Below are 21,598 nucleotides of genomic sequence, written 5' to 3' on the forward strand. Positions count from 1 at the left end.
TAAATTTACATTAATTTTCATTATTTGTTTCATTTAGCTGGTTTTAATGTGTGTCCAGTTATATCTCTTAATTTAATTGGTCTATGAACTATAGGACCAGGTCAGGTTTTTGACCATTTGGGGATGTAGATAAAACCCTCTCACCTCCTATACATAAAGTCTGGAAAACATCCTTCCAAATTAAATTTTTGACTTTTTTTGTCGATTTTTTTTGTGTGTGTGAAGATACGCTATAAAAGAGCACACAGCGTACAATTTACTTTGTCCTTTGTTCTGTAGGCCATGCTACTACAGACATTTATATCTATCTAAATATAAAGGTTTCGTTATTTTCTTTATATTTATCGTCTTTCTTTCTTTTTACAAATTTTCTCCTTGTCATTGTGTGATCACTGAACATCTGCCCTATAACCCACTTTGCCAATCAGTGATGTTTTTGCTTCTTATGAATGTTGTCATTCTTGTTTTTATTATTTTCAGGGTTGTGAAAATGTGTTGTAACTGTGTATTATACTGTGAGAGAACACAGTATAATCACAGTCAACAGGAGGATCACAAACAGAACCCTGTAGAACACCACAAACAAGACTCTGTAGTGTACCACAAAGAGATCCCTGCGGTACTCCACAAGCAGGGATAATGAAATATCTTCACACAATTTTACTCCTTGTTACTCAAGTCCTTCCCTATCAAACATCACAAGGTTTGTACAAGTTTTACGTTTTTTCCTCACAAAAATCTGAAAAATATATAAATACTTCTTAAATCCCAATATTAAATGTTCATAAAAATTGATTCAGTATTACTTGGATCGGAAATCCGATTATCATGAAGTGAAAGTAGCTGCCTAAAATAATGACCTCCCATCCATTTCTTTTATCCCATCCCCTACTACTGGATGAACTTACTGACAAATAAGTGATGTCCTTGTAAGCAACCTAAATTGAAGACAAATTTTCCACTGACATAATATCCATAATATTCTATATCAAGTTTTAAAATTTTATATAGCGAGATCCTTCGGTACAGACAGACACACAAACATACATCCTGTTACTATTTTTAAGGATTAGATATAGTTCACAAAAATTGTTCTATTTATTCTAGACGCCAGGCAACTGAGTATAAAACTGGTGAACAAGATATTAAAAGATGGCAGGGCAATGAAACAACTATATTTATATCCACTTAATTTGGAACTGGACCTGAAACCTGTCAACACACTCATATCTCCCAGGTAAACTTATTTCTTATGCAATAAATGTATAAGTATAGATATAAAGTGCGTTTTTATTTAAAATAACAAAAATATTTCTTTATTTATCCCACTTAAGATTGACAGAAGTTAATATTCAATATCTTCTTTTTCTATAGATAATTAAATGGATCCACGGTTGGGAACCTTTTTCGTCGGCTAGCTTTCTGCACTTTTGTAACAATTTGGCTGTGTTGATATTTCCGACGCTATTGGCTGGTATTCAAGGACCCAATTGATGTTGGCACAGGGTCTACGGTGTGGGGGCATAACCCCTTCCCCCTCTAACTACAGAGCTCTTAATGCGAAAAAGGAAGAGAAAAATAGCTTAAAACCATCCAAAGACTTAAAAATTTTAAAATAAAACGAACCCAGTACCTATCTGAAGCTTCTCTAAAATTGTTAACTTAATTGGTTCAGTGGTTAGCGAGGTATTAGATTACAAACAAACAATATTTTCAAAAAATTATGTATTATACTTTTTCATAAATGGAAAATAAAATTAATTAAATTTCTCATTATAGCACGTAACATTTATTGATTAAAAGTAAATATTTATATAGTTTTACCATTAAAACTGTTAAGGAGTTTAACACATTTTTTTTTATAATTGAGTAAATAGCAGGGAGGCAGGGCACATTGAATTGTAGATTATATATATACTAGGTAGTACCCAAAGTTTATTAAATATGAAGTTTATTCGTTGACTTAAAAACTTTGATCAGTTGTAACTTTGGGTACTTTTATTCAGGCTCGGCAGCCGTGCGTCAGCCGCGACTAGCCTCAAATTGAAATCTGTTTGGGTGTTTGTAAAAAAAAGGAATTGCCATGTTTGGATCAGGCTTTGACTTCTAAAAGGTTGATTTCTCTGAAGCTTGCGGTCGGCTGACCCGCGACTGCTGAGTCCTGCTTTTATTGAATCATGATTGGTTGGTTTCAAACTTATAATGTTGTTATATATAGATATTCTATGTGGATAAGAAATGGGCTGAATGTGAGTGTGCATCGAACTATTCCATTTCCAACATGCCTTTTTGAGGGGGAGTTAACAACCCCCCAATATCATATTCAGGTAAATATTTTCTGGTACGGCCTCAACTAAATAAGAACCGGTTCTTAGCCATACTAAAAAATCATGTATAACAGTGTAGTATAGTCAATTTTCCACAAATATCTAAATAAAAACTGCTTTTTATTATATAATTTTTCATTTTAATTTCCACGGAAGGCTGTCTATGATACTATGCACTAAATAACTATTCACAATTTTTTTCTATTATTTGAATTGAAAAGTTTTCTTTTCATATTATATTTCTATAACCCCTTACAGGTATCTTCAATCTAATTGTTCTGCCTTGGATGCCTATAACCTCGTCGCTAGTTCTAAATTAGTAAGATTAAGTCTCCCTGACCAATGGATATATTATTACTTGGATGTTACTTCATTTTCAATAATAAAGTGAAACTCGCAGTGGGCTAAAAGAACGATAATCCATTCCATGTACCCCATCCCCTCCCTTCCTACTGGATGAACGAAATGACTAATAAATGAGTCCCATGTTAGCAACCTAAATTGAAGTCAATTTTCCCCCTGTCATAATATCTACTTATATTGTATATCCATTCCATGACTTATCCAACCAAAAATTATTTTGTTTAGGTTTCTTTGTCTTTATGCTCTGAGGAAACTGTTGGGGTGGTTGAAATCAATGGGGAACATCATCTTATAGAAAAAGATAATATTAGGTGACAGATTTAATTATTCTATTGTGAAATCTTAAAAACCTTTTATCTTTATAATATACTATACACTAAGGGACGGGATGTGTTTTTTAGCTTGTGTTTGTATAAAGATCTCAAAAGCTAATGGGATGTCTTGTATTTATTCTGATTAGGATTAAAGCGGTACGGTACGTACAAAAGGCGAAATAGATCTAAAACAGTTATCACTTCAAATAAAATTTTCTATTTATAATTTTGGAGTTTCTTTTTTCCCCCACACAAATGGGTTTTAATTCTAATAACAAGATTCATAATAACAAAATGACAAATATTTCAGAACAAAACGAGAGTCAGTCAATGCTGATAATAATTCACCAAATGTAGATACAAACTCTGCCAATGATACCTCTAAGGATACCTCTGGCAAAGATGATGAAATTCTTGTTGTAAGAAGAACAGACTCGGAGCATTCTTGTGGTGTTAATACAAGAAACAGGTTCGTATAAGGGATCTAAAGGGATATGAAAATGGCAATAAATTGATGTATATTCCTAATGATAAAATTTCCTCTTCTTTACATTACAATTAGTGATTGAAACGTTTAGACATCTAACTTAATTAACCAATTTATCAAAATTCTATGAAAGTCCCCACAGTTGTTGAGCCAACGAATAAGAAGACGTTATCATAATATTGGGTTGATATTCTAAATTTCTTTTTTCTTGCATGTTTTATGCATTTTAATCTTTTTTATCTACATATAATTCATAAGTATATGGTTCATTGAGAAGCGAAAAAAATAGATTAAAAACTTTTAATTCTAATTTTATTTACTTTTTAGGAAAAGGTTGAAAGTGGATCCAAAGCCAATAATAAAACTTGATGAAATCAACCCTTACCTAAACTTAACATATAACAGGTTCTATTTTTTTTGTATAAAATAAATTATAATTACGATATAATTATGTCTATAAGTAGCTTAGCGAAATGATAGTGGACCAAATAATGCCATTTCTCCTAGTCTTGTGCCGACACGTGTCATGTTGGAAGGGTGACGCAAATTTCAGATCTCAGTTTTTGCTATTTGATTTACTATTTTTCTCTATAAGATAAAAGCGATGCTTGCAAGATTATTTAATTCGCTATAATATACATACATACATATACATATTTTTTTCTCAAATCGCGATATCTGGGACCTGAAACTTGCGTCACCCTTCCAAAATGACACATGACCGCTACGACCGCGAGATATGGCATTATTTTGTCCACTATTTAGCGAAATGTATATGGAATTTACATGGATATTATGACAGGGGAAAAATTGTCATTAATTTGGGTTGCTACTATGGAACTCATTTATTGGTCAGTTAATCCATCCAGTAGGTTGGGTAAAGGAGTGTATCGTTATTTCAGCCAGCTTAGAGTATTACTTTATCAGAGTACAAGAAAATCTGGTGCAAAATAATACATCGTGTGTAATGATATTGCTACATGCAATTTAAAAAAAAATATATGTACTAAAATATAATTCCAATTCAGGGTAAAGCGAAGCACAGCCGAATACTACATAGAACTTTCTGTTTTTGTCGACGAAAAAATGTATAAAAACATAGATGACAACAAGAAATATGGTGAAGATACCCTGCAAAAGATTCAAACCCTTGTGTATGGATATCTCAATGGTGTACAAATAATCTACAAATCTGCCAGGCTCACGCGACGGTTGAAGATTGTCCTAGTCCGCCTGGACATCCTGCAGTCCCCGGACAAGAGTCTGGACAACCACTCCGGAGAGACAGAGAAGTACCTGGACTCCTTCTGCAAGTGGCAGATGGACAAGAACCCAGGGGGCAACACGGACAAAGCGGATATCAGCAACGACGAGCACTGGGACCATGCCCTGCTGCTCACAGGATTCAACCTGTACGACAGTGTGCCCGCGCTGGACGCGGTCATCGGGCTGGCCTGGGTGTCGGGCATGTGCCATCCACAGTACTCCTGCACCATCAACGAGGGAAATAATTTTGAGTCTGTGTTTGTGATAGCTCATGAAATGGGCCATAATCTGGGCATGAATCATGATGGAGAAATTTCAGAGGTAAGTTTAAATTTTTTTTATTTAAATATTCAAGTTTTGTTCGTTTCCTGGAAAACGCATAGAACATACTTTGTACACAATTATATTTTCGTATATTGTAAAAATGTCTGGCGCTCCACGCCGCTCCGACCAAGAAAGACTTATGAAAGGATTGCAAGGCAGTGTGTTTTGGGTTGTATACTTATCTACTTATGTTGTTATAAAGAATAAACATTGAATTCATAAAGTTAAAAAGTATTTCTTTTATAAAATGTTAATATGTGAAACATGTAGTACTAGATATTGCGCTAGTGTTGTCATATCGCAAAAGTCTTACAGACGTCCCCAACTTTTTAATTGCACGACTTTTGTCGGGATACCCTAAATGTTCCAAGTTTCTAATTTTGGACGGGACAATAAAAGATATTTTATATAACAACCTTAATGACTAAGACCAAACTGCATAACTTTTGCACCACTTTTGACGTGACATTCTCCATCTCTTTCGTAGGGGTTTTCTTTCCCACTTCTCCTCTCATGTTCCTCATTTTATGACGTCACAGGAATCAAAAGTGACACAAAAGTTATGCAGTTTAGTCTTCGTCAACCTTAATTTTTTCTTTAAATTACACCTTGAAAGAGATTCAGGAAAGGTTGACACATCTGCTATTTTCCTCTCCCTTCTTGTAATCTATGAAATTACTATGACTTTGGTTTAGGGAAACAGCTGTTCTGCCAACAAATATCTGATGTCCCCAGTACTTGGACCCGGGAAAGTCACGTGGTCAAAATGTTCCGACAATGAGTTGACAAATTTTCTGACTGGTTCATTTTCTAGCAGACAGGCGGCCTGTCTCAAGGATGTACCCAGGTATAACTTGTCCAAGTTACCCAGCCCCAGGGATCTAAAGGGATAAGACAATGGCCGATAAATTGATGTACATCTCCAATAATGATACACAAAATTACCCCTTTTGTGCATTAAAATTAGTGGTTGAAACTTTAGAACACTGAACTTATTGAACGAACCAATCGATTGAAATCTGCTGGATTAGTTTTCAGCCATACTAAAAAAATTATGTGTAGAATCGTATTAGAGACAATTTTCCACGAATAATAAAATAAAAATCATAAGATTAAAACCATTTATGTTAGCCCAGGACTCGGGGCTAACAAGACTGATTAAATCTTTTTATTTTCTTATTTTAATATCCACGAAAAGCTTTCTAAAACGATTCGGTAATATCCTCTTAGAAATTTGAACTCTGGTCCGCAGCGCTCGGCTCCCTAGCCTGCCTAGCCGCAGCGCTCGGCCCCATTGCCTGCCTAGCCGCAGCGCTCGGCCCCATTGTCTGCCTAGCTGCAGCGCTCGGCCCCCTTGCCTGCTTAGCCGCAGCTCTCGGCTTCCAAGCCTATAACCTAAGCTAACCTAAAATAGTTGTTCTCTGTCGGGGGGGGGGTTACTCAAAATTTTCAAAATTAAAAAAAAAGGATAACGCCAACGATTCGATAAATAAATATTATAGGAAAGGATTTAGACCCAAAATAATTGTTCATGCTTTTTGTAGGTTAGGTTAGTTTAATTGAATGTTAGTAGCGCCCCGCATGGATAGTACCCAGTAGGGTTAAGAAGTAAGAAAATCCAGTAGGTTTTTTTTCTTGAAAATCTAAAATAGAGGAGATGGAGAGGTTTCGGTGAATAAGAATTAGTTTTTAGTGAAAGTATCAAAGAAAACAATGCAATTTTATTTTGTGACTTTATTTTTTTATAGAAACAAACTTTTTATGTAGACATTAAACTATCTAAATTAACAAGTCATTTGATATTTTTGTCCAGTGGTTCCATGCGGTATGACTATAGTTTTGGGGGAAAATTACCAGGAGAAAAATTTACCTCATCCTACCAATGCCACCAGGTATATTAAATTATTATCATTAGTTAGGTTATGTTAAGTAAGGATATAGTTTAAACTGTAATGCCATTTCCATAGGTTCAGACTCATCCTACTAATGTCATCAGGTATAGGAAATTATTGTTAGTGGTTAGGTTAGGTTAAGTATTGTCTAAATTTCCAGTCCGATAGGGTTCGATCTCTCCGGAGGTATAAAAAAATTACCTCATCCTACTAATGCCACCAGGTACATTAAATTATTATTTGAGGTTAGGTTAGGTTAAGTTAGGATATAGCTTAAGATGTATTACTATTTCCATAGGTTCAGACTCATCCTACTAATGTCATCAAAATATTTGCATAGGCTTTGATCCCTCCGAGAGTTTAGAAAAGTTTACTACATCATATCAATGTCATAAGATATCGAAATATTTAAGTTATCTTTAACGAACTGACCAATAAATGAGTTCCATGATAGCAGCCTAAATTGATGACTTTTTTGCCTCTGTCATAATATCCACGTATATTCTCTATCCATTCTTCTTGCTGATGACGTATCATCATATATGTATTTTAATATTAAACAAAAAGTTTTATCATTTGACCCCGTCATATTTCATCACCTTCGCATATATATTATCATATGAGCAAAGTATTTTCAATTTTGTAAAAAGAATCACACAAGCAAATAAATTACTGTATAATCCTTATAACAAAGTAACAGGATCTATGTCTGTCTGTCTGTTTCTCTTTCTGATCTAACTATACGATGAATCGATATGGTTCTCCTTTACAGGGTAGTTTCTCATAGGTTCTGGGAAGGTTTGTCAATTTATTTTGGGGAAGGGTACCCCTACCCTCCCGAGTGAAATCGCCACTAGAAAAAAGTGGCCCCCACAAAAAAATTTCTTTTTATATATTTTTTATAAAAACTGCAATTGAAAGTTGGAGGGTCAACTTCCCTCTCCCCCTCAAGGGTTTATATAGGCCTAGAGGTTTAATAAAGCAATAGTAAACGCCCAATTTGTGCTGTAATAAAAATTTACGGTTTGGGCGATTTTAAAGCGTGATACATCTAGCGGAAGGTATAGAACACCAAAGTTAGTATGATTTGATAATTAAGTATTTAATTATTAATACTTTTGTATGATCGAGTAGTACGATTTATAGAAAGTAGTGCGGCGTATTAGAGCAGGGATCTAAAGCGATAAGACAATGGCCGATGAATTGATGTACATCCCAATAATGAAACACAAATTTACTCCAAACTAATCAAATTCAATAAAAGTCTCCAGCTTGTTAACTCAACAAATAAGAAATCGTTATCTTAAGACTTTTTGGACTAGTGTAATAAAACAGCCTAATGTCCCCTCCCTCCCTGGTATTAGTGACAGTAATTATTAAAATAGGACAATTGTATGAGTAAGTAGCGCAGCCATAACAAGTTAGCAATATAACAGTAAACTTTTTATAGTATAGTTATGAAAACTGTTTCTTTGATTATCATCGAAAGTTTGAAATCGATAGGACAATTCTGACAATCCTAAATTATCAAAAAAGCTATCCGATTCGGCCGGACGGACGGACGACAAAATTCAAAAACACTTTTACGTACGTATTCTATAAATAATGCGCGCTTATATGGACATTTTGATCTACGGTAGTTCTAGAGGAGCTGTTCTCCAAAAAATTAGAACATTAATCAAACTTTGTTCAAACATGAAATATTTACTTCCATCATTAGCCTTTGACACAAAGTTTTTTTTTATGTATTTTTTTGGTAGGGGGACAAAGTATCTCAAAAATCAGCCATGTGACGTCTTAAAAATAAGGGATTATCTATCTCTTTTTTAGAGTTTTTCCTTATCACTTCTCCTCTCATCTCCCTAGTTTTTGTGACGTCACAGGGCTGATTTTTGAAACACTGTTTCCCTACTATTTTTGCCAGCCAAATTAAACTTCTAAAATCTGCTGTAAAGGTTTAATAATTATATGTAGTAGTTGGATATGTTTGAGTGTCAGTCCGTGACTGTAAAAAGAATCAAAAGTCAGCCCATACAAGCCATAATAATAAGGAGAAAATTTCTGAAGGGGGGGAGGAGGTGTTACTTTCTCTCACTTCTAAACTACGCAAAGCAAATTAAGAGGAGATCCACAAATAAAGTTTTTAATCAATTCTTTTTTTTAGGCATATGGGATAACTTTTGTGCCTTACTTGAGAGATGAAAGTCCATTTGAAGACCTGTGTCGCGAACTCTGGTGCAGCAACCTGACCCATGCCCTGCGGGCCCACCCAGCCCTGGAGGGCACAGACTGCAGCTCCAAGCCCTTCCCGTACGGGTCCGTGTGTGTGGAAGGTGTGTGCACCCCCTGGAATCCTGACAAAGTTGATAACGTAGAGGATAATAAATCTCTGGAGCCCTCCAATACACTTGATAATCAACCAACTCCTCAGGAGGAGGATGAGAAGGATCAAGATAATAGTTTTATGAAATCAATTGATGGTACTCCTGCTTGGTATGATCCTATCTATAATAAAATATTTACTGATCTTCGCACAGAGTTTGCCAAAAGAGATCCAATCCTACAGTTTGCAAGTGAATCCAATGATAGGAAGAAATTTTCTAATGAGAATAATCTAATTGATATTAATAACAACACTAATAATGATACATTAGAAACAAAAGCCGCACTAAATGATGATATTGAGACAGGTACAAACTGTTCTGTTGCCTGTGGAGATGGGTGGATTCAAGTATTTGAATTATGTAGCAACAGTACGGCAAGAGGATGTCAACTAATGAAACCTTGTGGTATCATACCATGCTTATAAACTGATCAAAGTTGAGATTACATTTAAAGCACTGGAAAGTGTCATGTGTGACGTCATAAAAATACGTCTAAAAAGGAAGGATGAGAGGAGATGTGGGAAAGAAAATCCCCTAAAAAGGAGATGGATTAAGACGTATCTTTATGACGTCAAACATGACAATTTCCAGCGCTTCATCACATTTAAGATAGGTATACTTATCTGTTTAAAAAGGTCAATCTATTTAAAGATAGGTTCACCTTTATGAAGATTGTATGCCTATATATTTTTATGTGATTTCATCAAATGCATTTCACGGTAAAATGTTCCTGGTTACAATCATCTCCAAAAATTTACGCGTATTTTTTTCAGTCAAGCTTTACCTGTGTGCATTGATGGATTCGGGCTTTTCCACATCACGTATTGGTATATTCCAGGAACATTTCACCGTTAACTGCACTAGATCCCATATTTTTTTTATTTTTCATTTTCTATGAAAAAAAACTGCAATTTTCATCTAATTGAAACGGAAATGTAGAGTCTCGACAATGAAGACATTTTTCTAACATCTATTTATTATTTCATTTGTAATTGACCCATTATTTTAGAAAAAAATCGGTTTAAAATATTGTTACAAAAAATCTAGTCTAATACTTAATATATAAATTTTACCAATTCCACCTCAAAAAATGTGATTTTCTACTAAAATGTGATTTATAAAGATTATTTTTAAATAACTAAAAGATAAATAAAAAGCATAATTTTGTCTAAACTGTTTTAATAGATAAAATTTATATAAAATTGTGTCTGGGCACAAATATTTATAATATTAATGAATTATTTATTCTTCTTTCTTAGCTCCTGGTACTGCTGCACTAATCTTAGCCTAAAAAAAAGATTAAATACATTTTTTTAACAAGGATGACAACAAGCATAAGTAGCGAAGCACCAAAAGCATGGACAAACGGGTAACTTTATGGAGCCAGTTCAATGGTTTCAAAAGAGAGTGGATACGAGGGAGAAAGAAGTATTTGATAAATATTATAAAACCATGAGAACTGTATAAAAAATAGTCTTTCGTAGTATGACCGACAGACGGGCGTACCAAGCAATTTAACCACCCCCCTCCCCCTACCCCGGGTGATCTTTGGAAGTTTATTTTTTAATTCTAAGTTTCTTAACAAGTATTTAGATTAATAGAAGAAAAATGCCATTTACAACAAAACAAGAACAGCAATCCCAATAATTAGAGCAGCAGTAAGCTACTAAAGATTTATTATTTGTTATTTGTATAAAGAATGCAGTTTGTGTTTATCTTATTCTATGTTGTACGGGATTTACTAATACTAATAATTTATTGACCTATGGTAAAATTTATAGTGGCAACTCATTGGCTAATTTTTTTTACGTCATAATCAGTCCGACACTTTTACTGTGTTCCTCCGCTATGTACTAAATAGTTGCATAAGCACATATTTCAAGAGAACTTAAAATCTGGAAAGGCAAAAAACGAATTAAATATACGCGTCTTAACCCGAGAGCAGTACAGCCTGACCGACAAGTTTACCTGGAGCTCATCAAACTTGGCCTTCAGGGGGAGGATGGCGTTGTCAATCTGTGTCTGGTTGTCTCTGTAGACGCGGGGGATGGAGAAGAGACCGACCCAGGCGAGGATGACCAGGGTGGAGCCGTTCAGCATAGCACCAACATAGGACAGCAGGTAAAAGACAATAGCATACTAAATAAATATAAAATTTTAATGAATTATTTTTAAAGCCAAAAGTTACATATCTTTGATGGCAAAGCAAAATGGATGTAGATTATACGTGGATATTATGTCATGGGAAAAATTGTCGTCAATTTAGGTTGCTATTTCTCTTATCATTTATTGGTCAGCTCGTTTATCCAGTAGGAGGGGATGGGGTGGATCATTATTTTAGGCCGCTACAAGGTTTTTATTAGAGTACATGATAATATGGTGTATAATTCTAGTAATAATAAACCCATTCGATTCAAAAAAACTTTATACATATTTTGCGTAACATTCCCTCCCACAGAATTACAGTTAATAATGATTTATCTGCAATTGTCCCCTCCCTTCCTTCTTGAAATAGTTACTGCAGAAATTTATCTAAAAATTGTAAAATCTTTTAAAACTTCTCGTGTTTATTTATTTTTCAGAAGTTGATATAAGCATAAAGGTTACGATTTAATTTACAAAACCTCATCTTTTTCTTATTTAATTTTTGCAAAGATTTTATTTACATTAAATATTTAAACTGAATTGCCGTTTTTAATTTTGAATATTTGGAAAAAGATATTGTTTTTTTAAGATTCCTTAGAATATGCTTGAAAATCATAACCTAAATATTTTTTAGGTACAATTTTTTTGTAAAATTTAGGTTAAATTCTGAAAAATTGGTAAGGCAGACCATAAACAAAATTTTAGTTGACACGCTTCCAGTAGAAAACAACCGCAACCGTTCGCCAAGTTATGAACAATATTCTGATTTTCGACAACTTGCATCTAAAAGGCCAAATATTGAAGGCTGAAATCTAAATAATTTTTATTTTTGTTCCGAATCAGCTAACGCTGCAAAAGTTAACAAGCCGCAGCTAATATTTTCACTTTTAAAATTCTCCATGAATTCTCCTAAAAAAGCCGTCAAATCAATAACAAAGCTGCTTGAGGCTGCTGCTAATATCTGGATTTCCTCTCAAAATATTAAAGTAAAGGATTAGAGGGGGCACGAGTTTTATGTTACTATATCCACGAGGTGCCGACTTTCAATCGATTTTTTTTAATATCAGCTAATAACGTTGGAAATATTAACACATCCAAGTTGCAACAAATAACAGAAAGCAATTTGCTAGTAGACAAAAAGATCCTTCCACTTATGCTAGGTAGTGGTCTAGGTTATACATCTATACTTATACATTTATTCACTTACCTTAGCAGATACAACAATATCTTCGATGAGAAAAACTTTCTTTAAAGTTGTCAGGACACCATTTAATCTGAAATAGTAAACATTAGTTTCAAAATTGTCCTTAAATTTTGCATTTTAAGTAGCACAGCTACTAGATAACTTAGCTCGATTCTTACAAAGGTATAACTCACAGGGAAAGAGGTTACATTAGACTGTTTATTACACTAGTACCCAAAGTTTTAAATAAAACATTCCTATTCGATGGGTCCACAATTCTGGGGACTTTTATTAAATTTTGATTGGTTGGCTCATTAAGTGGAGTGTCTAAACGTTTCAACAACTAATTGTAATCTAAAGAAGGGGTAATTTAAATTTTGTTTATTATCATTGGGGATGTACACCAATTTATCGGCCACTATCATATTCCTGTATAACTCAACATATTGGTCAATTGTTATGTAATGTATCTAAGCCTAGTAATATTATTTAAGGTTCCATTCAAGAGAAGTTCTATATGACTATTATATTATTTTTTAAAATCTTATCTTATTTTGCTGCGCCAATAAATAAAATGATTGTTCTTGTTGACGTGAATTAAATGCAAAATGCAAGTTTACACTGTGTTCTTAAATTATGTGCCATTTTATGCTCGTTTAAACAATTTCTTATATTTTCATTAACCCAGAGCAAATTTAAAAAATAAAATACACATGTAATTAAAATAAATTGCAGAAATACTTTAATTTCTCTATATTTTTTTCTAGTTACATTTTTATATCCTGTGCTTGTAAGAACTCTATTGAATTAGGTAATAGAATTCAAATTTTCATAATTCACATCTTTACTTCTATGTATTTTAAAAAAATAGAATTTTTAACATTTTTATTTTAAAAAATGTATTATACCTAATACAATAAGGTAATTTTGAAAATTTGTATAGCTCCTATTTAGAACCTATTTTGTGTAATAATAAAGATTAAGGGATCTAGTGCAGTTCTCGGCAAAATTTTCCTGGTAACGATTATCTCCAAAAAATTCTATCCTATATGTAGAATATGTTTTCATAAAATTTTAACCGAAAAAAAGAAGGCCTGCAAAAAAATCTTGTATAGTGGTTAACTGGTTACTCATTAATGCACAGTATCGCGTAGTGAACATAAATACACTAATCGTAACCAGATACATTTAACCGTAAACCGCACTAGATCCAAATAAAGATATGTTACCTGGCTACGAAAGACTGGAGGAGTTGAGCAGCTTTGTCATTATCAAGTGTAATATCCATATCCAAAAATTGCTGAAAAAAATTTGTATTAAAAAAATAAAATGTTAAATGAAATAGGTACATAAACATAATTGAGTTATGTAGAGAGCCTTAGGGGGGGGGGGGCAATCATATTTCCTTTACTTAGCAAGGAAGGGGTGTATGATCTCCCATCTAAGTGTTGTCCTAAATCCATATTTTGTTTAAGAATAAAGTATTAACTGTGGGGCATTAGTATTGCTTTGGGGGTAATACATGCCTAAACGTAAAAGGGACAAATACGGAACTTGAAATAGTAAAAAGTTTCAGGCTTAATCAAAACATAAATTGCGGATTAAATTATTTTCGTTAATGTAAAATAAAAATATCTCCTTTCTATTACTCAGGAGTGTATAACACACTCCCACCCGGGCCACCCCCCCCCCCTCTTTCCTGTTTAGGTGCTTGAATTATTATGACATTGAAATATGTAAAAAAAACTATCCTTTTTTAAATGGGTTAAAAAATGAATGCTATATTTCGTGTCTCTTCTTATAAAGTTTAATTTGATTGCCTGATAATAATTTTATCTATGTAAATAAAAACAGACATGCAGAATAAACACATTTTTTTATGAATGACGTATTCTTTATTTGTAGATTTGTCAGAAGTGCGCGAAGCGCACGATAAAATGTTTACATATAAAGAAGCTGATAAATTTATAATAAGCAGAAGTTGAAAATGTTCACAGAACAGAATTAAAATAATTTGATTTTGCCAAATATCTGTTTCAGGACACAGAATTGGATATGTAATACGTGGATATTGTGAGATATTTTCGCATACCCTGATTACATGCTTCTCCCAGCTGGCTAAAATAACGATACCCTCCCTCCCTTATGACTTTACCCCTTCCTTTCCCCTGATAATGGAGGAACGTATTATAAGACTATATTTGCAACTAAATTTGCGACAACAATTTCCCTGTCACAATATCCAGTTATTCTATATATCCATTATGATTGATTACCTTAAGAGGGTGTCCTTCTGAAGATTTGTTAACAGCAGCAAGTATGGACACAATATCCAGTTATTCTATATATCCATTATGATTAATTACCTTAAGAGGGTGTCCTTCTGAAGATTTGTTAACAGCAGCAAGTATGGACACAATATCCAGTTATTCTATATATCCATTATGAATGATTACCTTAAGAGGGTGTCCTTCTGAAGATTTGTTAACAGCAGCAAGTATGGACTTGTAAATCCTGCAAAATTGAATAATTAAAATCATTAATTAACTAGTTTTTTTTCATTTACTAATGCATGGTCGAAAGAAGTAAGTTATTGAATACATATTTAATGCTCATATGTCTATCTGGAGGCTTATTATAGTGCCTAAAAAAGTGACGTCATACAAAACAAATGACCAATGATAGGTCAATATACAAATTAAATTACCAATGTCAGGCAAGTAAACATTTTAATTGACAATTGTAGGCAAGTTTGACGTAATTTTGTAAAGGAACTATAAAAATCTTCAACTATTTGGCGCAACAGACGGACAAAGTAAATTATAGAATAGATTAACAGTAAATGATTTAATAGTACACCATTAATAGTATTTATCGCAATGTATTGTAGACAGCCTTCCTAAGATATTAAAATGAAAACCATTTTTGTGAGCCCCGAAGGCATGGGTTACCAAAGCTTGTTTTAATGATTGAACATTTTTATATTCGTAGAAAACTGGATATAATACGATACTATACATGATTTTTCAGTATAGCTGAGGACCAGTTCTAATCAAGCGGATATTAATAGGTTTCGAAGCCATACTGAAATCTTATTTCCCGCATTCGTTATGGACTGCGGATGGACCAAAAAAGTTAAATGTAAAGTATCATTACATTAGACCTCATTTATTTCAAAATAATGCCCTTATAAGATATCATATGAAAATTTAAGCGTCAATAAAATAAAATGCTCATGCAAAATTGTTGTAATTTGCCTTAAAAATGCAAAAAAAATACATTTGCACACATTGGATGTTATATTTTTTCAAAATTAGTATTGTGTCATTTCATATCTGACGTCAAACATAGGTTTTTTAACTTATATTCAGAAGAAAACAAGGATGACAACATCGATAAAAGCGAAGCACTGAAACGGTAGGACAAACGGACATTAAAACTTGAATAGTGTTAGAACTTAATTTTTAGAATATAAATGTATAAGAGTCGAAGCAAAATTGTAAGTAAATTTGTTGAAAATCTGCTTGATACAGGATAATGTTTATGGACATACTTATATTTTTTTAATCGTACCTAACTACTACAGGAATCACCATGCAAGTTTAAAATCGATAGGACAATTCTAACTTGCCTAAATTAACGGAAATGGCTATCTGTCTCGGACGGACGGACCGACCCTAATTATAGAAAGGCTTCGCTTTCAAAAAGTTTATGAACGCGAAGCTTTCCTTAGTTGGGGAAAACGTTTCTTTCACAATATTGGGCACGTAGCTTCAATACAAATTGATAGTCCAATATTGAAAATTCTTGCTTTTACAGATATTATTATTTAAGAGATTTTTAGGAGTGGGTAAGAAAACTTATTATTAGCAAAGCTACTATATTATTTACTATGTCTGTCCGTCCGTAAGTCCTTGCGAGGAACATGAGATTCTCAAAACCACTATTAAAGATAAACCTATAAAAGATAATTCCCAGTATTGTTGCCCGACTGCTTTTTATGTTGCTATCCTTGTTTATATGAAAGAAGATTCTGTAGTAGTACGGTTATTATTGATTTGAAAATTTACAGGCTTCTCCTTTGTTGATGTTGTCAACATTGTTATTTTCAAAATTCAATATATTTGAAAAAATTAATTGGACTGAATTTTTTTTTAAGTGCGATTTTCAAATATCAAATCTGTAACATTTTTAAAGTGCGTTATCTTAGGTAGAGGCCTCTAAGAGCACTTTTTTTTCTAGGGGCAATTTCTCTTGGTACCCTTCCCCAATATATTTATTAATCACCCCTTGACTAATAGTAGGCTTCAATGTAAAGGTGATCCATGTCGGTTGAGCAATAAGCTATTTAGCTATTTTTAAAAGCGAAGCTTTTCTATAATTAGGGTCGGTCCGTCCGTACGTCCGTAACGGATAGCTTTTTTCGTTAATTTAGGCATGTTAAAATTGTCCTATCGATTCCTGTGGTAGATAGGTACGATTTAGAAAGCGTAGCAACTCTGAAATCATTACCAAAATTTCCGTACGTCCATTTTAAACATGTTGATTTTTTTACTTTTTTAACATCAAATTTTTATGTGATCTAATCATCCGATTAATCTGATTTTTGGTATATTGATTCCTAGGACAACAAAGTATAATGTTATAAGCGAAGCAACTCTATAATCAAGTTCTAAATATGTAAGTATGTCCATAAACATTATCCTGTATAAAGCAGTTTTTCAACAAATTTACTTACAATTTTGCTTCGACTCTTATACATTTATATTCTGATTATTCAGTTCTGACACTATATAAGTGTTCATGTCCGTTTGTCCTACCGTTTCAGTGCTTCGCTTTTATGGATGTTGTCATCCTTGTTTATTTAAAAAGATAGTGCATTATCCGTTTTCTTTTTTTCTTTCATTTGATGGTCTATATATTTGTGAAAATATAAATATCCTTTTTGTCCCTGGATAAAATTAATTTTGTATTTTAGTTTTTTAAGGTCAAATTCAAACAAATTTGCTAGGAAACTAAAATTTAAATTTGTGCTTTTCTCATTGGGAATATTTGTAAAGATGTTTAGAAAAGGAATTATTTGAACACTTCTTTTAAAATCTGCTAAAATTTGGTGCATTTTTTCAACACTTCTCTAAGATTATCATCTTTTTTCCAGTATGGCTAAACCGATTGATACCCGCTGAAATAGAATTGGTTCACAGCAATACTTTAAATCTTTAGCATCAAATCACAGAAATTTTCTACGGTTTTAAATAAAAATCATAAAATTAAAACCAGTTTATATCTGCGGAAAGCTGTATATAATACGATGCGATAAATAACTATTCTGTGTGTGTATACCTGAAGCTCATGGTGGCGGTAATGAAGGCCAGGGAGAGGTTGGCCACGACACTAATCATGGAGATGTATCTGATGGCGAGCAGAGCCACCAGCACGGGCCCGAAGGCGATGCCGGTGTCTCTGGGGTTCTCCCAGTACAGAAGGGCATTCACTTTGTCAGAAGTCAACCACATCTGAAAAATTAGAATATCCTGTTAATCAAATTAGTTTTCAACTAATTGAGATATCAATTTTAAAAAGCCTCATTAGAGTAAAACACTAGAGGGGGGAAATGGTTAAATAACTGTATCTCGATATCGCACTTTCCTTGTGTCGACTCTCAATTGGGTCATTGAAAATCAACCAATGGTGTGGTGTGTATAAACACAGCCAATTAGCAGAAAACAATTAATAGCAGACGAATAAGGTCTATGAAAAAGGAATGGGGAAGGTTATCTATATAAACATCACTATAAATCTGTCGAAGCCTCACTTAGATATTGTGATTATTTAGACTGTTTTATTACTAAATTAAGGTTAGTTTTACTGTCCCATTTCTTTTACTTTAAATAAATAAAAGCTAAAGGCAAAGCTACTACCCTATTATGTATTAATATTTTAGCATTTGTAAATCTTGTAATCAAAGATTTTATACAACGAATCTTTTCTATAATACAGGTACGTTCGTCAGTATGTTATGTCTAATTCTATAATTAAATAATTGTTTGATCTTTGTAAAACTTTCCATAAGACTGTTTTTCTAATAAAAAATATGATTAAATAAATATATGATGCTATCAAAACTTTTGATTTTGATCTAGCATTTAAATTTTAATTAGATCTAAAATCTATAGGTTAACTTTTAATTAGATCAATGATAAGAGAAACAAGGACAATTATGTTTATAATTAGCGCAGCTAAACAAGAATAATTTAGTATAATAAAATAATAATAGTAACATGTTAACAAATAGAAATCTTGGCTGTGATTTAGGAGCGAAAATAGAGCAAAAGAATACATAAAGACGTGCCCTAATTAAATGGACATATGTAGAATATACGTGGATATTATCACAAGAGAAAAATTGTAGTCAATTGAGGTTGCTAACATGAAACTCATTTATTGGTCAGTTCGTTCGTCCAGTAGGAGGGGATGGGTTGGGGAAAAGGGGGTTGATGGGAGGTATCGTTATTTTAGCCCATTGCGAATTTCACTTTGATTAGAGAACATGAAAATCTGGTGTAACATCCAAGTAATGAGATATATTAGTATCCGTGCTGCTTAAAAAAACCGATAATGATTCGAGATATGAAAATTGTTGCTAAAAGAAAAATGACGACTTCAAATTTAGTTCAGATACATTATAAGGGGATGGAAAATTAGGGAGGTGCATTCTAGCAAGAGTTTCTGGCCTAGAGCGGATTTATGGAGGGGGTTAAGGGGTATATATATGTACATGAAACAGGAATCGAAAGGGATTAGACAATGGCCGATAAATTAATGGCGATAGACAAAATTACCCCTTTGAAGATTACAGTTAGTGATTGAAATGTTTGGACACTCAAATAAATGAACCAACTTATCAAAATTTAATTAAAGTCTTTGAGGTTGTTAAGCTAACGGATAAGAAAACGATATTACTAGACTTTTTGGGGACTAGTGTAATAAACAGCCCAATGTCCCCTCCCTCCCAGACATAAATATGAATGAATATGAACAGAGAGAGAGGGGGGGGGGACAATGGTCTGTTTATTACACCAGTTCCCAAAATTTTATAATAACGTTTTTTATTAATTGGTTTAAAAACTTCGGGAACTTTAGTGAATTCTAATTTGTTGATTCATTAAGTTTAGTGATCACACGTTGCAACCACTGATTTTTATCTACAGAAGGGTTAATTTTGTGTATCATCATTTAATCGGCCATTGTCTTATCCCTTTATATCCGTGGTGTGTATGTATGCACTACTTTACAAATATATCTGGATATTGGCCAAGTCTAGCTATACACATCCAGAGAAAGCTTACAATCAGTAATTTTAGTTTAATAAATCATCTTTTATTTCATATAATTTTTATTATGATTATAATTATAATTCACTTAGATTAAAGAAATAAGAATATGATATATTCAATAAAAATCCAAAAAAATGATAAAATAGTTTGCTAATTTCTAAATTATTATTTTAGGGTACAATCTTTCGGAAATACATTAATCTTAATTATTTATTCTTTAATTAACTGTTTTTACATTATAATAACTTGCACATTTTATGTCAATTTTGAAAATATTCCAAGTCCAAATCTAAATCAAAACTAGACGTTAATTATTTTTTTGCAACCTAAATTTGCAATGCAGAAATCTTTATTTAAGCAAACATCTTAATCTGCAGAAGGGGTAATTTTGTTCATTGTCAATGGGGATGTATATAATTTATGGTGCATTGTATTATCCCTTAAGATCCGTGTTATCATATCATATTATAAACAACATTCCGCGGATATTAAAATAAATAATAAAAAGATTAAAACCAGTTTAGTTAGCCCCAATGGACCGGAGGCCCGGGCAAAAATAACTGGTGCGTATAAATGGTATGATTTTCGTTTTAATATTCCTTAGAAGATTGTCTGTTATACGATGTTTTACATACTTTTTCAGTATGGCTGAGAACCGATTCTAATTCAGCGGATACAAATCGGTTTGGAAGCCATACTGAAACTACCCAAATTAAATCTTGAATTAAATTAATCTTTAAAGTGGTCAAGGAATTGATTCCTTTTTTAGTTTTAATTCTGTTTTGCAGATCTCAAATTGTCTAATACATTTCAAGACTGCTGTAATTTCCAGTATGGCTCCGATTTTTTTTCGCTGGATAATAACCGGTTCTGGGCCATATTGAAAAGAAAAATGTAAATATCACATTATTGTCCACGAATAAGAAATTGAAAATCCTAAATCTAAATATAAATTGTTGGCCTGGGCCTTTGGCTCCCTGTAAATGATATAATAAACATATTTTTTTCAATATCTATATTTATTTTTCTTATTTCTAGGATCATTAAAAAAAATACACTTTAACCAAACTTTGGTCTATTAAAAAGTTATTTTAAATCATAATCTTAAATATAGAAAAGATTGTCTAACTAAATTAATTCAATAACGTGTTTGATAGCTGAACAATTTCACGTACAACTTTATAAATAAAATCTATGAATACAACTTTTATGAATAACCTTGTTTGATTAGATGCAGTTGAAACACCAGCTGTGGGTCAACTCAACTACCTAGTCACACACACACGCACGCACAAACATACATGCGCATGCTTTCTAAATCATCAAAAATTAAACTAATAAATGAAAATCACAATATCGAAGGGTTCTATGTAATTAAAAAAACGAGTTGAAAAATTTATAAAATTATTTTAAAAGTTAATATACACCCCTGGCCGGAATGACCGGAGTGCGTGCAAAGTCTAATCCGCCCCCACCCCCCCCACTCAACCCTGCTCCCTCCTCCTTCCTGGATTTACCTGGAAAATGAAAAGCGGCCTCCTTTCTATTAGGAATAGACGTTATAGTTAGACTATCA

At 33.0% G+C, this 21,598-nt stretch overlaps 2 protein-coding genes across 2 annotated transcripts; one reads left to right on the forward strand and one right to left on the reverse strand.

The window, feature by feature from the left end:
- The first annotated feature begins 480 nt into the window (after window positions 1-480).
- Window positions 481-10,530, forward strand: LOC145316366 (A disintegrin and metalloproteinase with thrombospondin motifs 16-like). The gene is made up of 10 exons (XM_080156811.1): window positions 481-703; window positions 1,108-1,237; window positions 2,219-2,327; window positions 2,916-3,001; window positions 3,315-3,473; window positions 3,819-3,896; window positions 4,520-5,078; window positions 5,777-5,928; window positions 6,895-6,973; window positions 9,138-10,530. Exons 1-10 carry the CDS (start codon window positions 640-642, stop codon window positions 9,780-9,782), a joined length of 2,061 nt encoding a protein of 686 aa, XP_080012937.1. The 5' UTR covers window positions 481-639; the 3' UTR covers window positions 9,783-10,530.
- On the reverse strand, window positions 10,520-21,356 carry LOC145316367 (reticulon-1-A-like). Its single transcript, XM_080156812.1, has 7 exons — window positions 21,241-21,356; window positions 18,029-18,201; window positions 15,142-15,199; window positions 13,915-13,985; window positions 12,710-12,776; window positions 11,326-11,496; window positions 10,520-10,644 (listed from the first exon to the last, which is right to left on the reverse strand). The coding sequence occupies exons 2-7, from the start codon at window positions 18,199-18,201 to the stop codon at window positions 10,600-10,602; spliced, it is 585 nt and encodes a 194-aa protein (XP_080012938.1). The 5' UTR covers window positions 21,241-21,356; the 3' UTR covers window positions 10,520-10,599.
- Window positions 21,357-21,598: the final 242 nt, after the last annotated feature.

The sequence above is a fragment of the Acartia tonsa genome, chromosome 4 (assembly GCF_053477335.1).
Source record: "Acartia tonsa isolate MP-2025a chromosome 4, ASM5347733v1, whole genome shotgun sequence".
In the NCBI taxonomy this organism is placed as follows: Eukaryota; Metazoa; Arthropoda; class Copepoda; order Calanoida; family Acartiidae; genus Acartia; species Acartia tonsa.